The sequence below is a fragment of the Pelophylax lessonae genome, assembly GCF_965119305.1.
Source record: "Pelophylax lessonae genome assembly, chromosome: 1".
Classification (NCBI taxonomy): Eukaryota; Metazoa; Chordata; class Amphibia; order Anura; family Ranidae; genus Pelophylax; species Pelophylax lessonae.
In genome coordinates, this window is record NC_138768.1 from 655,381,820 (window position 1) to 655,399,756 (window position 17,937).

At 39.8% G+C, this 17,937-nt stretch overlaps 1 protein-coding gene across 4 annotated transcripts in view; it reads right to left on the reverse strand.

Moving 5' to 3' along the window:
- Positions 1 to 17,937, reverse strand: part of INPP4B (inositol polyphosphate-4-phosphatase type II B) — a 944,562-nt gene that overhangs the window by 451,985 nt on the left and 474,640 nt on the right. For all 4 annotated transcript variants that reach the window (XM_082244155.1, XM_082244154.1, XM_082244153.1 and 1 more), the window contains one exon: positions 14,136 to 14,174. In XM_082244155.1, the coding sequence (XP_082100281.1) occupies positions 14,136 to 14,174 (39 nt within the window). The remainder of the gene's footprint in view (positions 1 to 14,135; positions 14,175 to 17,937) is intronic.

Below are 17,937 nucleotides of genomic sequence, written 5' to 3' on the forward strand. Positions count from 1 at the left end.
CATGTCTTGATGCAGGGATCTGTCTATATTTCTCTAATCCTTGGGGGGGATTAGCACTATTCCTCTAATCTTTGACAAATAGTTACAGTACATGTCTCCTTGAAAAAAAGAGAGAAAAAAAGAAGATATTTACAAGGAGCAATAATAAAAACATGACAGTGATGAGGACAGCATGTTACCCTTGGAGGATTCTTCTGAGTCTCCATCTTGTATGATATCCCAGAACACAATCACGGTAATGGGATTTGGATGAGCTTGTAGGAGCTACATTTTTAAACTAGTAAATGTGGGAGCAGGACAACCAGGGTAAGTTTATAACACCTATTAATTCCCTCTGTTTTTTCATGATAGCATGTCATCAAATGCTGCAATAAGGGAAGCTCTAAACACTATTCCCCAGGTGAAATCAAGGCAATCTAGTTCAATATAGTTACATAGTTTGTGAGGTTGAAAAAAGACACTAGTCCATCCAGTTCAACCTATGATGTGTGTGTGTGTTTGATGATAACCGTACATCGTATACCCCTGTATGTTGTGGTCTTTAAGGTGCCTAGCTAATAGTTTTCTGAAACGAATCGATGCTCCCTGCTGACACCACTGCTTGTGGAAGAGAGTTCCTCATCCTTACCGCTCTGACAGTAAAGAACCCTTTATGCAGTTTAAGGTTAAACTGCTTCTCTTCTAGTTTTAGTAAGTGGCCCCGTGTCTTATTGAATTCCCTTTTGCTGAAAAGTTTGTTCCTTATGCTAGGGTCACCAGTTTGGTATTTGAAATTGATATCATATCCCCTCTCAAACATCTCTTCTCCAGAGAGAATAAGTTCAATGCTTGTAGTCTTTCCTCATAGCTGATGACCTCCATTCCCCTATTTATCTTTATTGCCCTTCTCTGGACAAACTCTAGTTCCAGCACATCCTTCCTGAGGACCGGTGCCCAGAACTGGACGGCATATGAAAAGATTTGCAGATTTTATTTTTTTAGAAAAAGTGATCTTCAGAGTCAGCTGATAGCATTTGCCCACTATTAGCTAACAGCACAGAGTCACGTCATATTCAGAAAGGATCTAAAAAAAATGATTGAGATCCCCCTGGCTGCCTAGCTCCACTTTTCAGCATGCTCCAGAGAGTAACAGTAATCTGTTTCCTCCCATATTACACTGAGCACTAGAGGAGCAGAGTGGGGTGCAGTGACAGTCACTGCCAACAGCTGAGAGCAGGCCTAGAGATGACTGACCTGTGGTCTATTCAGGGCCACTGCGTGACAGCTGAAGTGTCACTAGGACATTGCATACCCTATAATTCTCCTTTAACTCACAAATCTTTAACACCAGAATTATGATCTCTGTTTAAGCCATGTGACTAATAACTTTTTTTTTTTTTTTTTTCAAATAAACGTAATATAGGGTGATTATATCATCACTTTCAACTTTTCATCCATCTTTGATGTAAAGCAAAATTCAAAGACAACAATTGTATATACAGTAATATCTAGCCTGCTTAAAAGTCATGTCGTCTGTATATGCCCTAATCAAAAAGTCCTGAACTTTGCTGAAAAACAGGAGCTTCACAGAGGGGGGACCTTCAGCTTGAAGCCAAAGTTTACATCTTCTCTTTCTGTAGAAAATGCCACCTGTCACCACTAGAGGGTGCTGAAGGGAAGAAGATAAAGACTGCGCATGTTTACAAAAATAAAATCTTTTTCTTGGACTCAGCTAAAAATAACTGTCATTTTGCCCCAAGAGATCCGTATCCTGGTGTGTTAGCTTTGTGAATTGAGCCTCGTGGCATGGTTTTGTACATACATTAGTAGGCAGAACAATGCTGATCAGATAAGCAACATTTATACTCTATATTGAACTGGTCCCTTTATACTGCTGTCAGTATGCGCTAACTGACCACAACATGGCACATTTGGAAAGCAAAATAAGAGTCATGGGTTCATAGTTTGGGCATACATTGCGTAGTGGGTTTATTTAAATCAGTAACTAGTGTATGGTAGAGTCGAGTCTCTACGCTAGATAAAGTTAAGCAAATAAAATGAGGCTAGAGTGTTTTTATGTACACCTTCAGCAATATAAATTGCCAGTGCTACTCTTACAAGACTTGATCTACAAACGCAAAGTATCATTTAACACTGCTAACTGCAGGCTAGATTGAAGGCAATCATACTCAGCGGGTGGTTATAAAATTAATTCTTATAATTAAGATTTCCAATATGTGATGCACAGAACCCACAAGGCATATCTCTAAATGTCACCAGCTGACACTGCTGTCTTAATGCCTAAGGCTTTTCTAGCTGATAAAGTGTAGTGCTCCTGACTTGCATATCTAAGAACATGTAAAGTCGTAGCCTTCATATAAACAGAATGTAACTGACCTCATAATCATTTTAGAAATATAAAGTAAGCTCTCACGAGCAGGGCCCTTCTAACCCTCATGGTATTAAATTTGATTGCAACTCTACTGTCTCTGTTGGCACCACATACATGCTGTATTATAATAATAATAATAATAATAATAATAATAATAATAATAGTGTGATCATATCACTTTCTATTTTTTATTAACCTATTAGGTAAAGCAGAATTCACACACAATATCTAGTCAGTTAAATAGATATATTGTTTGTATGTGTCACATGTCTTAAACAAAAGTGCAATAATTGGCTTAAAAAAAAATGGAGTTTCAGACGGGGAATCCCAGAGCCAGATATCAATGTTTTCATGCTCTCTTCCTTTTGTGGCTGAACCTAGCCACCACTAGAGGGAGCTGAAAGATAAATGAGTGATAGACTCATTTTTTTAATATGACACTCTTTCTTGCTTTCCCTTCAGTTCCCTCTAGTGGTGGCTGATTGTAGCTGCAGCAGGAAGAGAGAGTGATGGCGAACCTTGGCACCCGGATGTTTTGGAACTACATTTCCCATGATTCTCCACTACACTGCAGAGTGCATGAGCATCATGGGAACTGTACTTCCAAAACATCTGGGTGCCAAGGTTCGCCATCACTGGAGTAGGGCAACATGCTGTTTTGAGGCTGGATATTCCCTTGCCAGAGAAACCTATTTCTTAGAGCAGGAAAACTATAAAAATAAAAAAAAATGAAGAGCTGAAAATACACGGATTACCGTATATACTCGAGTATAAGCCGACCCGAATATAAGCCGAGACCCCTACTTTTGCCACAAAAAAGTGGGAAAACTTATTGACTCGAGTATAAGCCTAGGGTGGGAAATGCTGCAGCTACTGGACCCAACTGGACCACCACGAGACACAAAATAGGGGCTGCGGGCATGGTACAGGAGATGGCGCAGGTCATAGTACAGGCATTGCACAGGTCATGGTAAGGGCATGGCACAGGTCAGGGCACAGGTGATGGTACAGGCATGGCACAGGTGAAGGTATAGGCATGGCACAGGTCATGGTACATGCATGTTACAGGTCATGGTACAGGCATGGCACAGGTCACAGTACAGGCATGGCACAGGTCACGGTACAGGCATGGCACAGGTCACGGTACAGGCATGGCACAGGTCACGGTACAGGCATGGCACAGGTCACGGTACAGGCATGGCACAGGTGATGGTATAGGCATAGTACAGGTGATAGTATAGGCATGGCACAGTAAGTACAGGCATGGCACAGTATGTACAGGCATGGCACAGTATGTATAGGCATGGCACAGTATGTATAGGCATGGCACAGTAATTACAGGCATGGCACAGTAATTACAGGCATGGCACAGTAGGTATAGGCATGGCACAGTAATTACAGGCATGGCACAGTATGTACAGGCATGGCACAGTATGTACAGGCATGGCACAGTAGGCATAGGCATGGCACAGTAGGTATAGGCATGGCACAGTAGGTATAGGCATGGCACAGTAGGTATAGGCATGGCACAGTAATTACAGGCATGGCACAGTATGTATAGGCATGGCACAGTAGGTATAGGCATGGCACAGTAGGTATAGGCATGGCACAGTAGGTATAGGCATGGCACAGTAATTACAGGCATGGCACAGGAGATGCAGTGCTGCGGGCATGGTACAGGAGAATGTCCTGTACCATGCCCGCAGCACTGCATGAGGAAATACAGGGGCTGCGGAGGCATCTCACTTACCTGTCGGTGAGGCGCCGTCTTCGATTTAAAATTCGCGCCACCCGGCGCCGCCATACGTCACCGCAAATGCGCCACCGATGCTCGGGAAAAGCCAAACACGTTCGGCTATTTCCGGGCATGCGGCACATGCGCAGTGACACGTCGGCACGGAGCGGCGCCATTTTTAAAAAGACAATCCAGTCAGTGACTCGAGTATAAGCCGAGGGGTGCATTTTCAGCATGAAAAAACATGCTGAAAAACTCGGCTTATACTCGAGTATATACGGTATATAACCCCAAACAATGATATTGTATATATTATATTATATCTTATGGTATAGGATGTACTAGTACTAGTCACAATGTTGATTTTGAGTTGGGAGACCAATTCTAAACTACTTTCTAAAAAATGAATAGTTAAAAACATTTTTTCCAGTATATATACACACACAATAGGACTATCATGGCGCCCAACAGAAGCCTGCAATAGTAGTTCTAGTTACAAAATGTATACCATAATTTAATTACATAAAGCTTCAAAATATATTGCATATATAGACAAATAAAATCATATAGGCCCATATACAGTGGAACAAACACAAAAAGCCAACTTCAGCACACAGTCCACAATATTGTAATAATATAATATGACAAATCATGACCAATATTGTGGGCTAAAGCTGTATTTTTGTATTTATGGTGCACTGTACAGTGTATGGGCCTATATGGTTCTATTTGTCTATGTATGCCATTAATGTATATGTTTTTAAATTGGAACACATATTGCAGACTTGTGCTTGGTGCCAGGATAGTCCTGTTAATATATTCTGTAAAAAATACAGTTTAAAATAGGGTTGATGGCACCCTAATTGTAATGTGGGCATCCATCATAAGGCAGTTTTTTTAAGATATACCTAAAAAAAACAAACAAAAAACATTATTTACTACAACGGTGAAATATTTATTTCTAAAATGGAAGCATGGTGTAATTCTCTTATAATTCTAGAAAAAATGCAGAAAAAAAAACAGTTCTTTATAGTATCCCCTGCCTCTTGCGTCTATGCATCTTCATGCATGTATGCACCTTCAAGGGACTTGTAAAAGCACTTTCTGTATATGGCCTTTCCTCAATAAAGAGGCTAGAAGTGTACACCCAGAGAAGTATTAACCACAAGTACAGCACTTATCGAAATAACCAAGGCATAAGAGAAAAAACACACTAGAAGTGTACACCCGGAGAAGTATTAACCAGATGTACAAAATATGGTTAATATATTGATAAGTAAAACAGGTAATGATGTTAAGGGTGCTCAATGTATATCAAATTATAGAATAGTGTAAAAAAGCCAGTAGTTTAAAAAAAATGGCTGTATTGCAATTCACAGTATACAAATAAGACAGTCAACCAGTCACCCTGCTTATCTCACAACACAAAATAGACAACATAAAACATAAAAGCTGTGCATACAAGGACATAGCAAGGAAAAGAAAAGGACAGAAAAACCACCACAAAATGTCCGGACGCAGTGGAAGACATGCAAAAAAAATATATTATGATATTATATATTGGTCGGCACTAAAAGGACAGTAAAAAATTCCCAACGACAGATGGGTGGATGTGGTGTATCTGGACTTTGCAAAGGCATTTGACACCATTCCCCACAAACGCTTACTGTACAAACTAAGGTACATAGGTATGGACCATAGGGTGAGTATCTGGATAGAGAACTGACTCCAGGGGGAGAGTCAGAGGGTGGTGATAAATGAGTACTCAGATTTGGCGGGTGTGGAAAGTGGGGTCCCCCAAGGTTCTGTCCTGGGACAAATCCTGTTTAATTTATTCATAAACGACCTAGAGGAGGGGATATCTAGTACAATCTCAGTATTTGCAGAGGATACTAAACTAAGCATACCAATATCTTCTATGCAGGATGTGGAAACCTTACAAGCGGACCTGAACAAAATAATTGGGTGGGCAACTACATGGCAGATGAGGTTTAATGTCAAAAAATGTAAGGTAATGCACTTGGGCGTCAGAAACATGAAAGCAAGCTACTCACTCTAAGGGGGGGGGGGGTGAATCTAAGATGGAAAAGGACCTGGGGGTCCTAGTGGACAACAGGCTTGGCAGTGGCATGCAATGCCAAGCCGCTGCAAGCAAAGCTAACAGAATACTGGGATGTATAAAAAAGGGGATTCACTCCAGAAATACAGAGATTATTCTCCCACTCTACAAGACTCTGGTCCGGCCACATCCGGAGTATTCCGTCCAGTTCTGGGCACCAGTCCTCAGGAAGGATATGCTGGAGCTGGAGAGAGTCCAGAGAAGGGCAACAAAATAATTAGGGGAATGGAGGACATCAGCTATGAGGAAAGACTACAAGCATTGAACTTATTCTCTCTGGAGAAGAGACGATTGAGGAGGGATATGATATCAATGTACAAATACTGTACTGGTGATGACCCTAGCATAAGGAACAAACTTTTCAGAGAAAGGGAATACAATAAGACGTGGCCACTCACTAAAACTAGAGGAAAAACGGTTTAACCTTAAAATACGTAAGGGGTTCTTCACTGTCAGAGCAGTATGGATGTGGAATTCTCTTCCACAAGCAGTGGTATCAGCAGGGAGCATTGATAGCTTCAAAAAACTATTAGATGGGCACCTTAAAGACCACAACATAAAGGGGTATACAATGTACGGTTAACAGCAAACACACACAAACATCACAGGTTGAACTGGATGGACTGATGTCTTTTTTCAACCTCACAAACTAAGTAACTATGTAAGAAAAAGTCTTCCAAATGAGGGCCGGCTGTATATTGCACTAAACCTGAAAATTGGTCCATCATAAATAACTGGTAAAGGGGACTGAATACAGGGCAAAATCAGATGGATCTATGTTTATCTGTGGTGAAGAAAAGTAAAAGTCTATGGTGAACTTGCTTCACTCTGCTTCACTTTTTTGAAACTACTGGCTTTTTTACACTATTCTATAATTTGATATACATTGAGCACCCTTAACATCTGGGGAATACGTCTCCGGGTGTACACTTCTAGTGTGTTTTTTCTCAATAGCCTTGGTTATTTTGATAAGTGCTGCACTTGTGACATGGTTAAATTGATGATTGGCTCCTTGCCTAATTTTCTTTTTCTTGGTTCTTCTTTCCTCAATAAACCCTACCTGAGCAGATTTACACGGTGCTCCACTATGGTCTATAGCACCATTAACATGATGAAGAGAATGAAATGGATTTGTTTATATAATCTGTGGAGGTGCCAGGCAGTAGAGAGCATATTAGCTGCTCTTCCTTTGCACGGAAATTAGGTAAAAGTGTTAATTAGTCATATTTGTGGATTTTGACAGCTTTTTATGTTATCACTTTAAATGATAGCATCAGCTTTAAATATAAGGAAAAGCTGAACTGTTCAAACTTGGCTTGTTAGAAATACATTTGGGAAAGGATCCATTACCACAGCGGTGTAAATAAAGACTGACAGACAGCAATGGGACAGTTCTATTACGTGACAAATTAAGTTCATACTGATGTGTGTATAATCTATTCCGAAGTGATATCATGACAGAACTAAAACACATTTTTTGCTTGGAAGACCATAAAATAGTATGTATCTAAATGTCAGGAGAGCAAATTAACATTCATTCGCAGCCCACTACTCTACCCTGTCATTAACCACCATCTAATGTCACGTAATTTAGTCCTTGCTATACATTTCCAGAATGTTCACTGCATTTTATTTTGTAGAGTAAATTAAAATAAATGTGGAGAATTAAACTGAAGAATTTAAATATAACTGCAACTGATATATCCAGAAATAAATGCACATTTTTTTTTTTATAACAGATATTTTTATTTTGAGTGTTCTCTTTACATATATTTGGTGTTATTTCACGAGCGACAAAATCTGCCTGCAGACCTCTTACAGTGATGATGTGACTGACTAGGTGTATGCGGTCTTCATTGAACTTAATTGACATTTGCTGACCTCAGTGGACAGGTTTTCAACTTGACTATGTAACCAAAAAAATTGGAAGAATTCATGAGCATTTTTGTCTCTTGGGAAGGGTAATACACTTTGTCATAACAAACACATTATAATTCCATTATTTAAAATAGAACTTTACTCCTGTCTCCAATCCCTGTTTTGCATCATCTTGAAAGTTTCCAAAGGTCCCAAATACCTGGCAGAACCTCACGGGCATGTGTGCACATGCCGCCGGTGCTGGCATATGGGCACTCAATGTATGGGTGCATGCACAAATGTACAGTACACTGCCTCCAGGAATAACTGACTTACCAATAATAGGAGGCTGGACCTAGCTTAGTCCGGAAAGCAGAAAATGCTGCCTTAAAGCACAGAAGAAAAATACCCAAAGGTACATGTTTGAATACTTTTTTTCAGATTTTTTTGTTTGAGTGAAGGCCACAAAAGAAAAAATGTTGCTACAAGCAGTTAAGATTTGTTTTTATATATATATATATATATATATATATATATATATATACACACATATATATATATATATATATATATATATATATATATATATATATATATATATATATATATATATATATATATATATATATATATATATATATATATATATATATATATATATATACACATATACACACACTGCCTGGCCAAAAAAAATTTGCCACCTGGAATTAACTAAGCAACTAACTAAACTAAGCATGCAGTAACTATCCTATTGGGTAATTACTGCATGTGTCCAAAGAATGAGGTCAGCTGACTACCTGAATGACCAGGTTATTCCATCAATATATTTTTTCTTCCCTGATGGCACGGGCATATTCCAAGAGGACAATGCCAGGATTCATCGGGCTCAAAATGTGAAAGAGTGGTTCAGGGAGCATAAAACATAATTTTTACACAAGGATTGGCCACCACAGAGTCCAGAACTTAACCCCATTGAGAATCTTTGGGATGGGCTGGAGAAGGCTTTGTGCAGTGATCCGTTCTCTCCCATTATTTGGTTAAAAATGAACGCAACACTGGATGGAAATAAATCTTGTGACAGCGCAGAAGCTTATCGAAACAATGACACATCGAATGTGTGCCATAATCAAAGCCAACAATATATTAGAGTGTGTGATTTTTTTTTTGGTGGCGCCCTTTTCTTGGGCATGGCAGTATATATATATATATATATATATATATATATATATATATATATATATGTCTCTGTAATACTTCTTGTAGCACCCTTCAAGGTAGGTGCTAGGTAAAATATAGTGGGCCCTGTCTGCTTATCAGCAGGGCCAGGTTTTTTTTCAGCTAGGTTGTCATGGTTCCCAGGTGTGGCTGTTGAGACTGGGGAGTCTCCCCACTGTGTCCCAATGAGGGCTCTCATTGGACAGTGGAGGAAACCTGGCCAATGGCACACCCAGGCTTGTATCTACCCCAGAAAGGCAGATTCTGCCGCACAGCATTCTGGGAGTGGGTATAAGTATGAGGGGAGCACACGACGCAGCATCTTTGGCGGGAAGCAGAGACCCAGGAGGGAGAGTACAACTGTCTCTCCTCCTGTCAGGAAAATTTGGGTATCCCAGGTGGCTGGCCTGAGGGGATACTGGGCTGAGCTGAGCTGCAGGAAGGATCCAGTGTGCTGAGGACCAGCGGAGCTGTGGGGGGTCGAGCTCCAGGAAAGCATTCTGAGTCGTGAGTACTGTGAACTGTCCCTGGGGGTCTGCCTAGTCAGAGGGGACCACTTCCGGAGAAGGTCAGAGGGATCCAGGAGCTAGCTAGCCAGTGGAGAAATAGAGTAAAGGGAGTGCCAGAGTTTAACCCTGAAGAGTAAAGGGGGTGCCAGGCAGTGGTTGGGCCCTGAAGTGTACAGCTTTACAGTGTTATGAGTTGCAGCAGTATCTACTAGAGGCCACCTCAGTCAGGAAGGATTGGAGGAAGCCGTGTTAAGGACTTTTGAGCTAACCAGAGTGTCAGAAGTTTTTAGTACAGTACAGCAAGTCAGTGATTTCAAGTGCCTGCAAGCGTTGGTCAGAATTCAGCCGGTGTCAAGACAGCGCTAGAAGGCATTTTTCCTCGAAGTCTCCCGATTTGTACCTAGTTGAGCCAGAGGAGTATCCCACTCATTCCCTTCTCCCATCCCTATATAAAATAAACAAAACAAGCCAAAGATGCCGGACTGTTCATTGTCTCAGATCTCACACTTGGGCAATCAGCTTAAATGTGCTGTTGATGTTTACGGTAACCATGGCAGACCCACATCAGGCCAAATGCCTGGAAATCTGCTACATTTTCTATATAATTTTGAGCCTATTATTTTTTTTTCAATAAATTGATTTTGGATACAAATACCTGTTGATCCTACCAGTGATCTCTTCTTGCTGTTAGTGGTGGCAATGATCTGCAAAGTAATTTGCTCTGTGCAGCTTTGCCACCTCAGGTGCGCATGCACCAAATACCATGACTATGGCTTACTCTGTCTTTGCTCTATTCAGATCTGAACAGCCTGGGCAGTGGATGTGACCAGTCTGCCTTGCTGTGAATGGCTCTGATAGGAGGGGCGGATGTCAATCATATACTGTTACCGCCCTATCAGGTGGTGATGCTGTGAATGTAGGCAGCTGGCAGCCTAAAGGGGCAAGAGTGACAGGAGCTCCTCCTGTCATTGCGGTGGTCCTGCTAACCGCCCGCACTGTTCAGCACCAAAGTTATCAAAACAGTGTGATGTGACCTAGACCTAAACAACACAACAACAGATTTTCTGAAAGCTTTTTTGTATCATTTGATTTGGGAATCAATTACAAACCTCAACTGTTTAAAATGGTGGTTTAGGTTTACGACCACTTCAAAACTTGCTGCACATGGTAACTGCATTCATGGGTCTGAATTAGTTTTAAATTTTTTATAAGATTTTCTTTTAGGAATAATTCTATGCTACAGTATAACTAGGAACTTGTTCATATTTCTAATATTTCTGAATATTGGAAACAATTGGTGTGTGGTAAAACAAAATGCTATCTAAATTGCCATTATGTGGGTATCTTTATTTACTGAATTTTAGAATTAATTATTTGAAGTAAATTGTTGAGAGGAATGGTTTAAAAATGTTTCTTTGGTTTGAATGTTTTTGAAATTCTTTTCTATTTTGCCATGAAACATTGTGTGCCTTACACAGATTTAGGCCCCGTTCACATCTGAGCGTAGCAGAATCATGGGCAGAATTACACGATTATGCTCGTGATTCTAAAAGATGCTAAAAAAAAAAAAAAAAAAAAAACTTTGTTTTAAAAATAGGATACAGAAGCTACTTTGGTGCGTTTATTAAGTGGAATGCAACCTATGCCAGTGAATGGTGTCATTACAAAAAAATGCTAAAAAAAATGTGCAAAAGAGAGACTGAAAAAACGCAATAATTCCGCGTAGCTCAGATGTGGATGGGGCTTAAAAGAGGCCATGTTAGGATGAGGAAATGGGAGCTGCCATTGCTGGTTTTAATAGGTACAGCTTCTAATGCTGGCCATACACTAGCCAAAATATCGGACAAACTCATTTTCAAAAAACGAAAAATCGGCCGTGAGAGCAGACGATCGTGCCATCATGTAATGACCGAATTTCGAAAGATAAATCATTCAATGGACATAAATGAATCAATTTTTCATTCATTTTGTCACATATGCCTAGTGCAAACAGGTCGGCTGAGAAACACATTAACCTTTCACTTTATCGTTCGTTTATCGTTCGGCTGGCAGATTTTCAAATTGTTCCTTCGATTTTTCGGCTATGAAAAGTTGAAAGAGATTTTCTATTTGTGCCCATTAACTGGACGAAAAACGGACGATCGGAGCAAATGACAGATTTTTGAACGATTTTTCGGCAGGTGTATGGCCAGCATAAGACTGGTGTGTCTAGAAGCTCTAGTTTACCAAACTAGTGAGTCACTGAAGGGTACATTTATACAAGATGGGGGTGCAGGCTTTCAAGACTTTAGTGATCACATGCTGGTTTCAAGTCACCAGATAATAAAGCCAAAATAAGGACAAAACCCTGGAGATTGCACTGCACTTAATAAAAACAATAATGTCTCCTATACTTGTGTTATCACAGGTTCATATTAATATGCAATAAACAACAACAAAAAAAAGCTAGATTAGGTTCTTGGTAGGATGCCTAAAAGTGCTAAATATTTGAATGAATGTGGACCAAATGTGCACCTGGATGCATCAAAAGAACGCTGTAAAGTTGCAATAAAACTGGGTTTAAATGGAAGTGCACCTTGGTACATAACAGCATGTAAAAAGCATTATTAGATGCAGGGTATAGGAAAGGGCATTACTTCAGTCATAGCTGTGACCACCCCGTGTTTCCAAGGGGCCCCATATATCAGGTGCCACCACTGTAAAGCACTACAAATTAAAATAAACCCTCAGTCCGGGTAAAGGGACAGGCCAGCAGCATTATTTTGTAAAAAATCCATGTATTTCTATCCTGTGTGAACCAATTAGTTAAAACAGGATGTTGCAATGAATGTAATGTGTATTGTGACAAGACTGGTTCCCATTTAATCTATATTTTTAACCCACACGAGTAAGGAAAAAGTTCCACTTGAAATACATACACCTTTACTTAATTAACTGCAAGAGCAAAACAATGGATAATAAAAGAACATCAAACAAGCTAATAAACTTTTAAGAGTAAAGAAGAACTCAACAAACTAGACTATGTAAAAGGAATGAAGATGTAAGTTGTTTTTTACTTCTGTGCTTTTTATCTGCTGGACAGTAACTTTAAACTGGGCCCCAAAGCATTTGCAGCTGGTGTACCTTGCTTCCCGATACCCTGAAAAACTGTGGAACAGCTGGTTGCACGCGCTAACATTACTCTCATGTGTGTAATGACCTGAACGGTCCATTACAACAAACACTTAATAAAATGATTGCTTCCCAGTACATTGGCAGGGTCATTGCCTGCAGTGTCTAGAATGCAATTTCGCTTAGCAGTCCCATTAAAGTAGATGTAAACCCGAACTGAATTTCCTTTAGTTTGCTAAAGCATTGTCTATCAAACATTTACAAATTTTTCAATAAAATATTTGTTTTCAATTTTTGTTTCACCTTTTGCTTTTTTGTGAGTAATGGTAATCTTTGCAGGTCCAGGTTTCTACATGCAGACCAGTGCTGGCGCATGGGATTTTTCAAGACTGGTTTCCCAACGAACAGTGGACCATGGCTACATAATATGTGAAAAACAGCCAATTGCAGGCTCAATACGAAGCCTGTGTTACAATTATGGATGAGGTCAGGTGTATTCTAATTTGAACTCACCTGAAAGATTCTACCAGGAATCTGTCCCTGTCCTCGGTCTGCCATAAGTGGCCGTGGCATTCTCCACCCGCACATATACAACCCTCTTGTATATTCACTGCAGCTGCAGGGCAGATAATGCCTCAGCCTTTTATTATGGGCCAAGGACAGATGACAGCTTCCAGGCGGGATAGCTTTGCTTTGTTCAGACCAGGATCCAAACACGTTGAACTCATCTCCAGTTACAATGCAGGAGCACAATTGGACAGGGAGGTGGATACAAAGCTCTGACCAGGTACTATTTAATAAAAAAGGCTAAGAGCAGATTTTAAAATTAAAACAAAAAATACTTTTAAACTTCCATTAACAAGTTACTATGATTTTAGTGACAGGGTTTACACCTACTTTAACATTACTCACATTGCCTACCCTCCTCATCTGCCAGAAAAGCAGTGTACAACAGGATATAACTGAGCCCAGAGGCACACAGGTAGTGGAGATGCTTCTGCATTCAGTACCTGTATGTACGATACATATCCTTGTTCTCCCTGCATCAATCATCTGAACTTTACAGAAACCTAAATGAGCAAATAAAACTCATTTTTCATATACTACATAACACTAAAAAGCAGCAGATACATTGTTAAAATAACAAATCATGAATGCAGCACTCAAAACCTTTTACAAAATAAGATTAAATTTCAGTATTAATAAAATACATACCCCAGCATTTGTTCTTGGCTCATTGACTTCTGGAAGAACCTGCGGGAAAAGAAAAACAAAAAGATAAATGTTTTTGAAGCCTATACAAAACAGAGTTCGATAAACTTCTATAAGTTTTGTTATTGTTATTTATCTCTCTATTGGGTTATTGATTTTGTCTGTCCTGGCTCTTAGTTAGGTACAACTCTCTACTTTGGTTCACGGCCCGAAGGAATAGCAGCCGCATGCATTAAATGATCAGAACTTGTTCTAATTGGAACCCTATGTGCTATTCTGGTCACTTCTATACTAAAAGTCAACAAGGCTCCCAAAACATGTTCCTCTGCCTTTTTCTTCCCCACTGTGCGACAGGAGAAGGAAAAAATCAATACCGCTGTAAAATGGAAGAGAATAAATAGTTCATTATGACTGAATTACCCAGCTTCCCCTAGCAGCTAAAGTGAGTCACAAAGGTGCATCCCAGCACAGCTACTGTCCATATTAGCGAAATAAATGCTTGCATAAAGACTTCAGCTGAGGGCAGATTTTCCTCTGTGATCTATTTGCTGCTGCTCATTAAAAATTGAATTCCCATTCTCCAGAATATAACTTTACAATGGATATACATGATATTATGCAGACATTCTGTTAGCACATTTTCTCCTATTTAGTGCTGCCTTTTCACCACTCTAATCCTCAGCGGAACTATTTCATTGTTTGGATTCTTACTTTGTTTTGTTTATGCTCTTACTAATGTAGAACATTACGTTCAATTTGCATACTTTAGCTTACTTGTTCGAGTTTACTGGAACAGTGAATGCAGCATGACATACATATTTACACATCAGGATTGAGGAATTATTGACTCGTCCTAAGACAATTCAAACAATTCTCCAATAGAACATACTTAAGAAGCCAATCTGTGACAATTAAAGTAGAACAACAGCTTATACCATAACGTTTGAAACGATACAAAAAGTACGAGATCAACTATATTGTGACGTACCTGCTAATGATATAAAATAATAGAAAAGATTACACATCGTGAACCATTGTTCTTGCAATCCACAGCCAGAAATGTCAATCATTTGTAACAGGCAAATCTACTGAGATATCATCTTTGTTATCATCCTAAGCTCGAGCTTAGGAAAACCCAAAAGCCAAAACCTAAACACCATACATGGCAAAACACATGGGAGGTGTTGTTTTAAGCTGGCCTTACACTAGTAGATACTCATTCTAAAATTCTAACTTTAAGAACGTTCTTTTGATCTTCTAATCATTAATGGGAGTCGTACTGATGCTCATTTTTGACCATGGTGGCAAGAAAATTCAAAGGAATAAAATAAAACATTTTTTTCAAATAGTGGTTCGTTGAGAAAGTCCATTCACTCCAAAATCAAATGTTAAACACAAAATGTTTTAAGTACATTCGAATGACATTTGCCATGCCATAAAACGTACTGATGAGAATTTTCAAACAAACATTTGTTCAAAAATCTACTAGTATATTGTCATTTTTAAAAGAAGAGTAGTCCTGAACATAAGCGTTAAGAGGATTAAAGGCTGATTGTCAGCCAAAAATTATGCTTTAGATTTGCATGGATGCTGACAAGCTGAATTGAATGAAGTGTTGGCTTGTTTCTATTTCTTGGGGACTCCAGCAGTGTGATACGGTACCTGTAGCAGAATTCACATTTCTGCCACACGAATTGTGACCATTACAAAAGCTAGAAACAGCCAACATAGTTGATATATTACCAGATTCTCTATGTGAAGCATTCTTAAATGATAGTTTAAGATTTAAAAAATGTGCTTTCCAAGCAAAGAACACTTGCTCTTAATAAGGTTCTTGTTATATACATTGGCAAGAAAAATGCTATTTGTTTTAACCCACTCCAGAGTACATCAATTGCTGTCAAGCGTCTACTAATTAGGTGAAACTAATATACAGTGGGTACGGAAAGTATTCAGACCCCCTTAAATTTTTCACTCTTTGTTATATTGCAGCCATTTGCTAAAATCATTTAAGTTCATTCTTCTTCCTCATGAATGTACACACAGCTCCCCATATTGACGGAAAAACACAGAATTGTTGACATTGTTGCAGATTTATTAAAAAAGAAAAACTGAAATATCACATGGTCCTAAGTATTCAGACCCTTTGCTCAGTATTTAGTAGAAGCCCCCTTTTGATCTAATACACCCAGGAGTCTTTTTGGGAAAGATGCAACAAGTCTTTTACACCTGGATTTGGGGATCCTCTGCCATTCCTCCTTGCAGATCCTCTCCAGTTCTGTCAGGTTGGATGGTAAACGTTGGTGGACAGCCATTTTTAGGTCTCTCCAGAGATGCTCAATTGGGTTTAAGTCAGGGCTCTGGCTGGGCCATTCAAGAACAGTCACGGAGTTGTTGTGAAGCCACTCCTTCGTTATTTTAGCTGTGTGCTTAGGGTCATTGTCTTGTTTGAAGGTAAACCTTCGGCCCAGTCTGAGGTCCAGAGCACTCTGGAGAAGGTTTTTGTCCAGGATATCCCTGTACTTGGCCGCATTCATCTTTCCCTCGATTGCAACCAGTCGTCCTGTCCCTGCAGCTGAAAAACACCCCCACAGCATGATGCTGCCACCACCATGCTTCACTGTTGGGACTGTATTGGACAGGTGATGAGCAGTGCCTGGTTTTCTCCACACATACCGCTTAGAATTAAGGCCAAAAAGTTATATTTTGGTCTCATCAGACCAGAGAATCTTATTTCTCACCATCTTGGAGTCCTTCAGGTGTTTTTTAGCAAACTACATGCGGGCTTTCATGTGTCTTACACTGAGGAGAGGCTTCCGTCGGGCCACTCTGCCATAAAGCCCCGACTGGTGGAGGGCTGCAGTGATGGTTGACTTTCTACAACTTTCTCCCATCTCCTGACTGCATCTCTGGAGCTCAGCCACAGTGATCTTTGGGTTCTTCTTTACCTCTCTCACCAAGGCTCTTCTCCCCCGATAGCTCAGTTTGGCCGGACGGCCAGCTCTAGGAAGGGTTCTGGTCGTCCCAAACGTCTTCCATTTGAGGATTATGGAGGCCACTGTGCTCTTAGGAACCTTAAGTGCAGCAGAAATCTTTTTGTAACCTTGGCCAGATCTGTGCCTTGCCACAATTCTGTCTCTGAGCTCTTCAGGCAGTTCCTTTGACCTCATGATTCTCATTTGCTCTGACATGCATTGTGATCTGGAAGGTCTTATATAGACAGGTGTGTGGCTTTCCTAATCAAGTCCAATCAGTATAATCAAACACAGCTGGACTCAAATGAAGGTGTAGAACCATCTCAAGGATGATCAGAAGAAATGGAAAGCACCTGAGTTAAATATATGAGTGTCACAGCAAAGGGTCTGAATACTTAGGACCATGTGATATTTCAGTTTTTCTTTTTTATTAAATCTGCAACAATGTCAACAATTCTGTGTTTTTCTGTCAGTATGGGGTGCTATGTGTACATTCATGAGGAAGAAGAATGAACTTAAATGATTTTAGCAAATGGCTGCAATATAACAAAGAGTGGAAAATTTAAGGGGGTCTGAATACTTTCCGTACCCACTGTAGATAAGTAAACCTAATTCAATAGGTCTGAAACCACAATTTAAGAGAAATGAGGTTGTCAACCAAACAAGTTTAATTTCAGGTTTAGAGAAATGTGTTTCAAACTCAAGCCCCAATAACATCTTTAGGTATGGGGTAATTATCAGGACCGCACAAGAAAAATAAAATAAAGTTAGGGTAAATTTGGTATTCTGAAAAGAAGTTAAAATACAACAAACGTGATGACCAAATATGA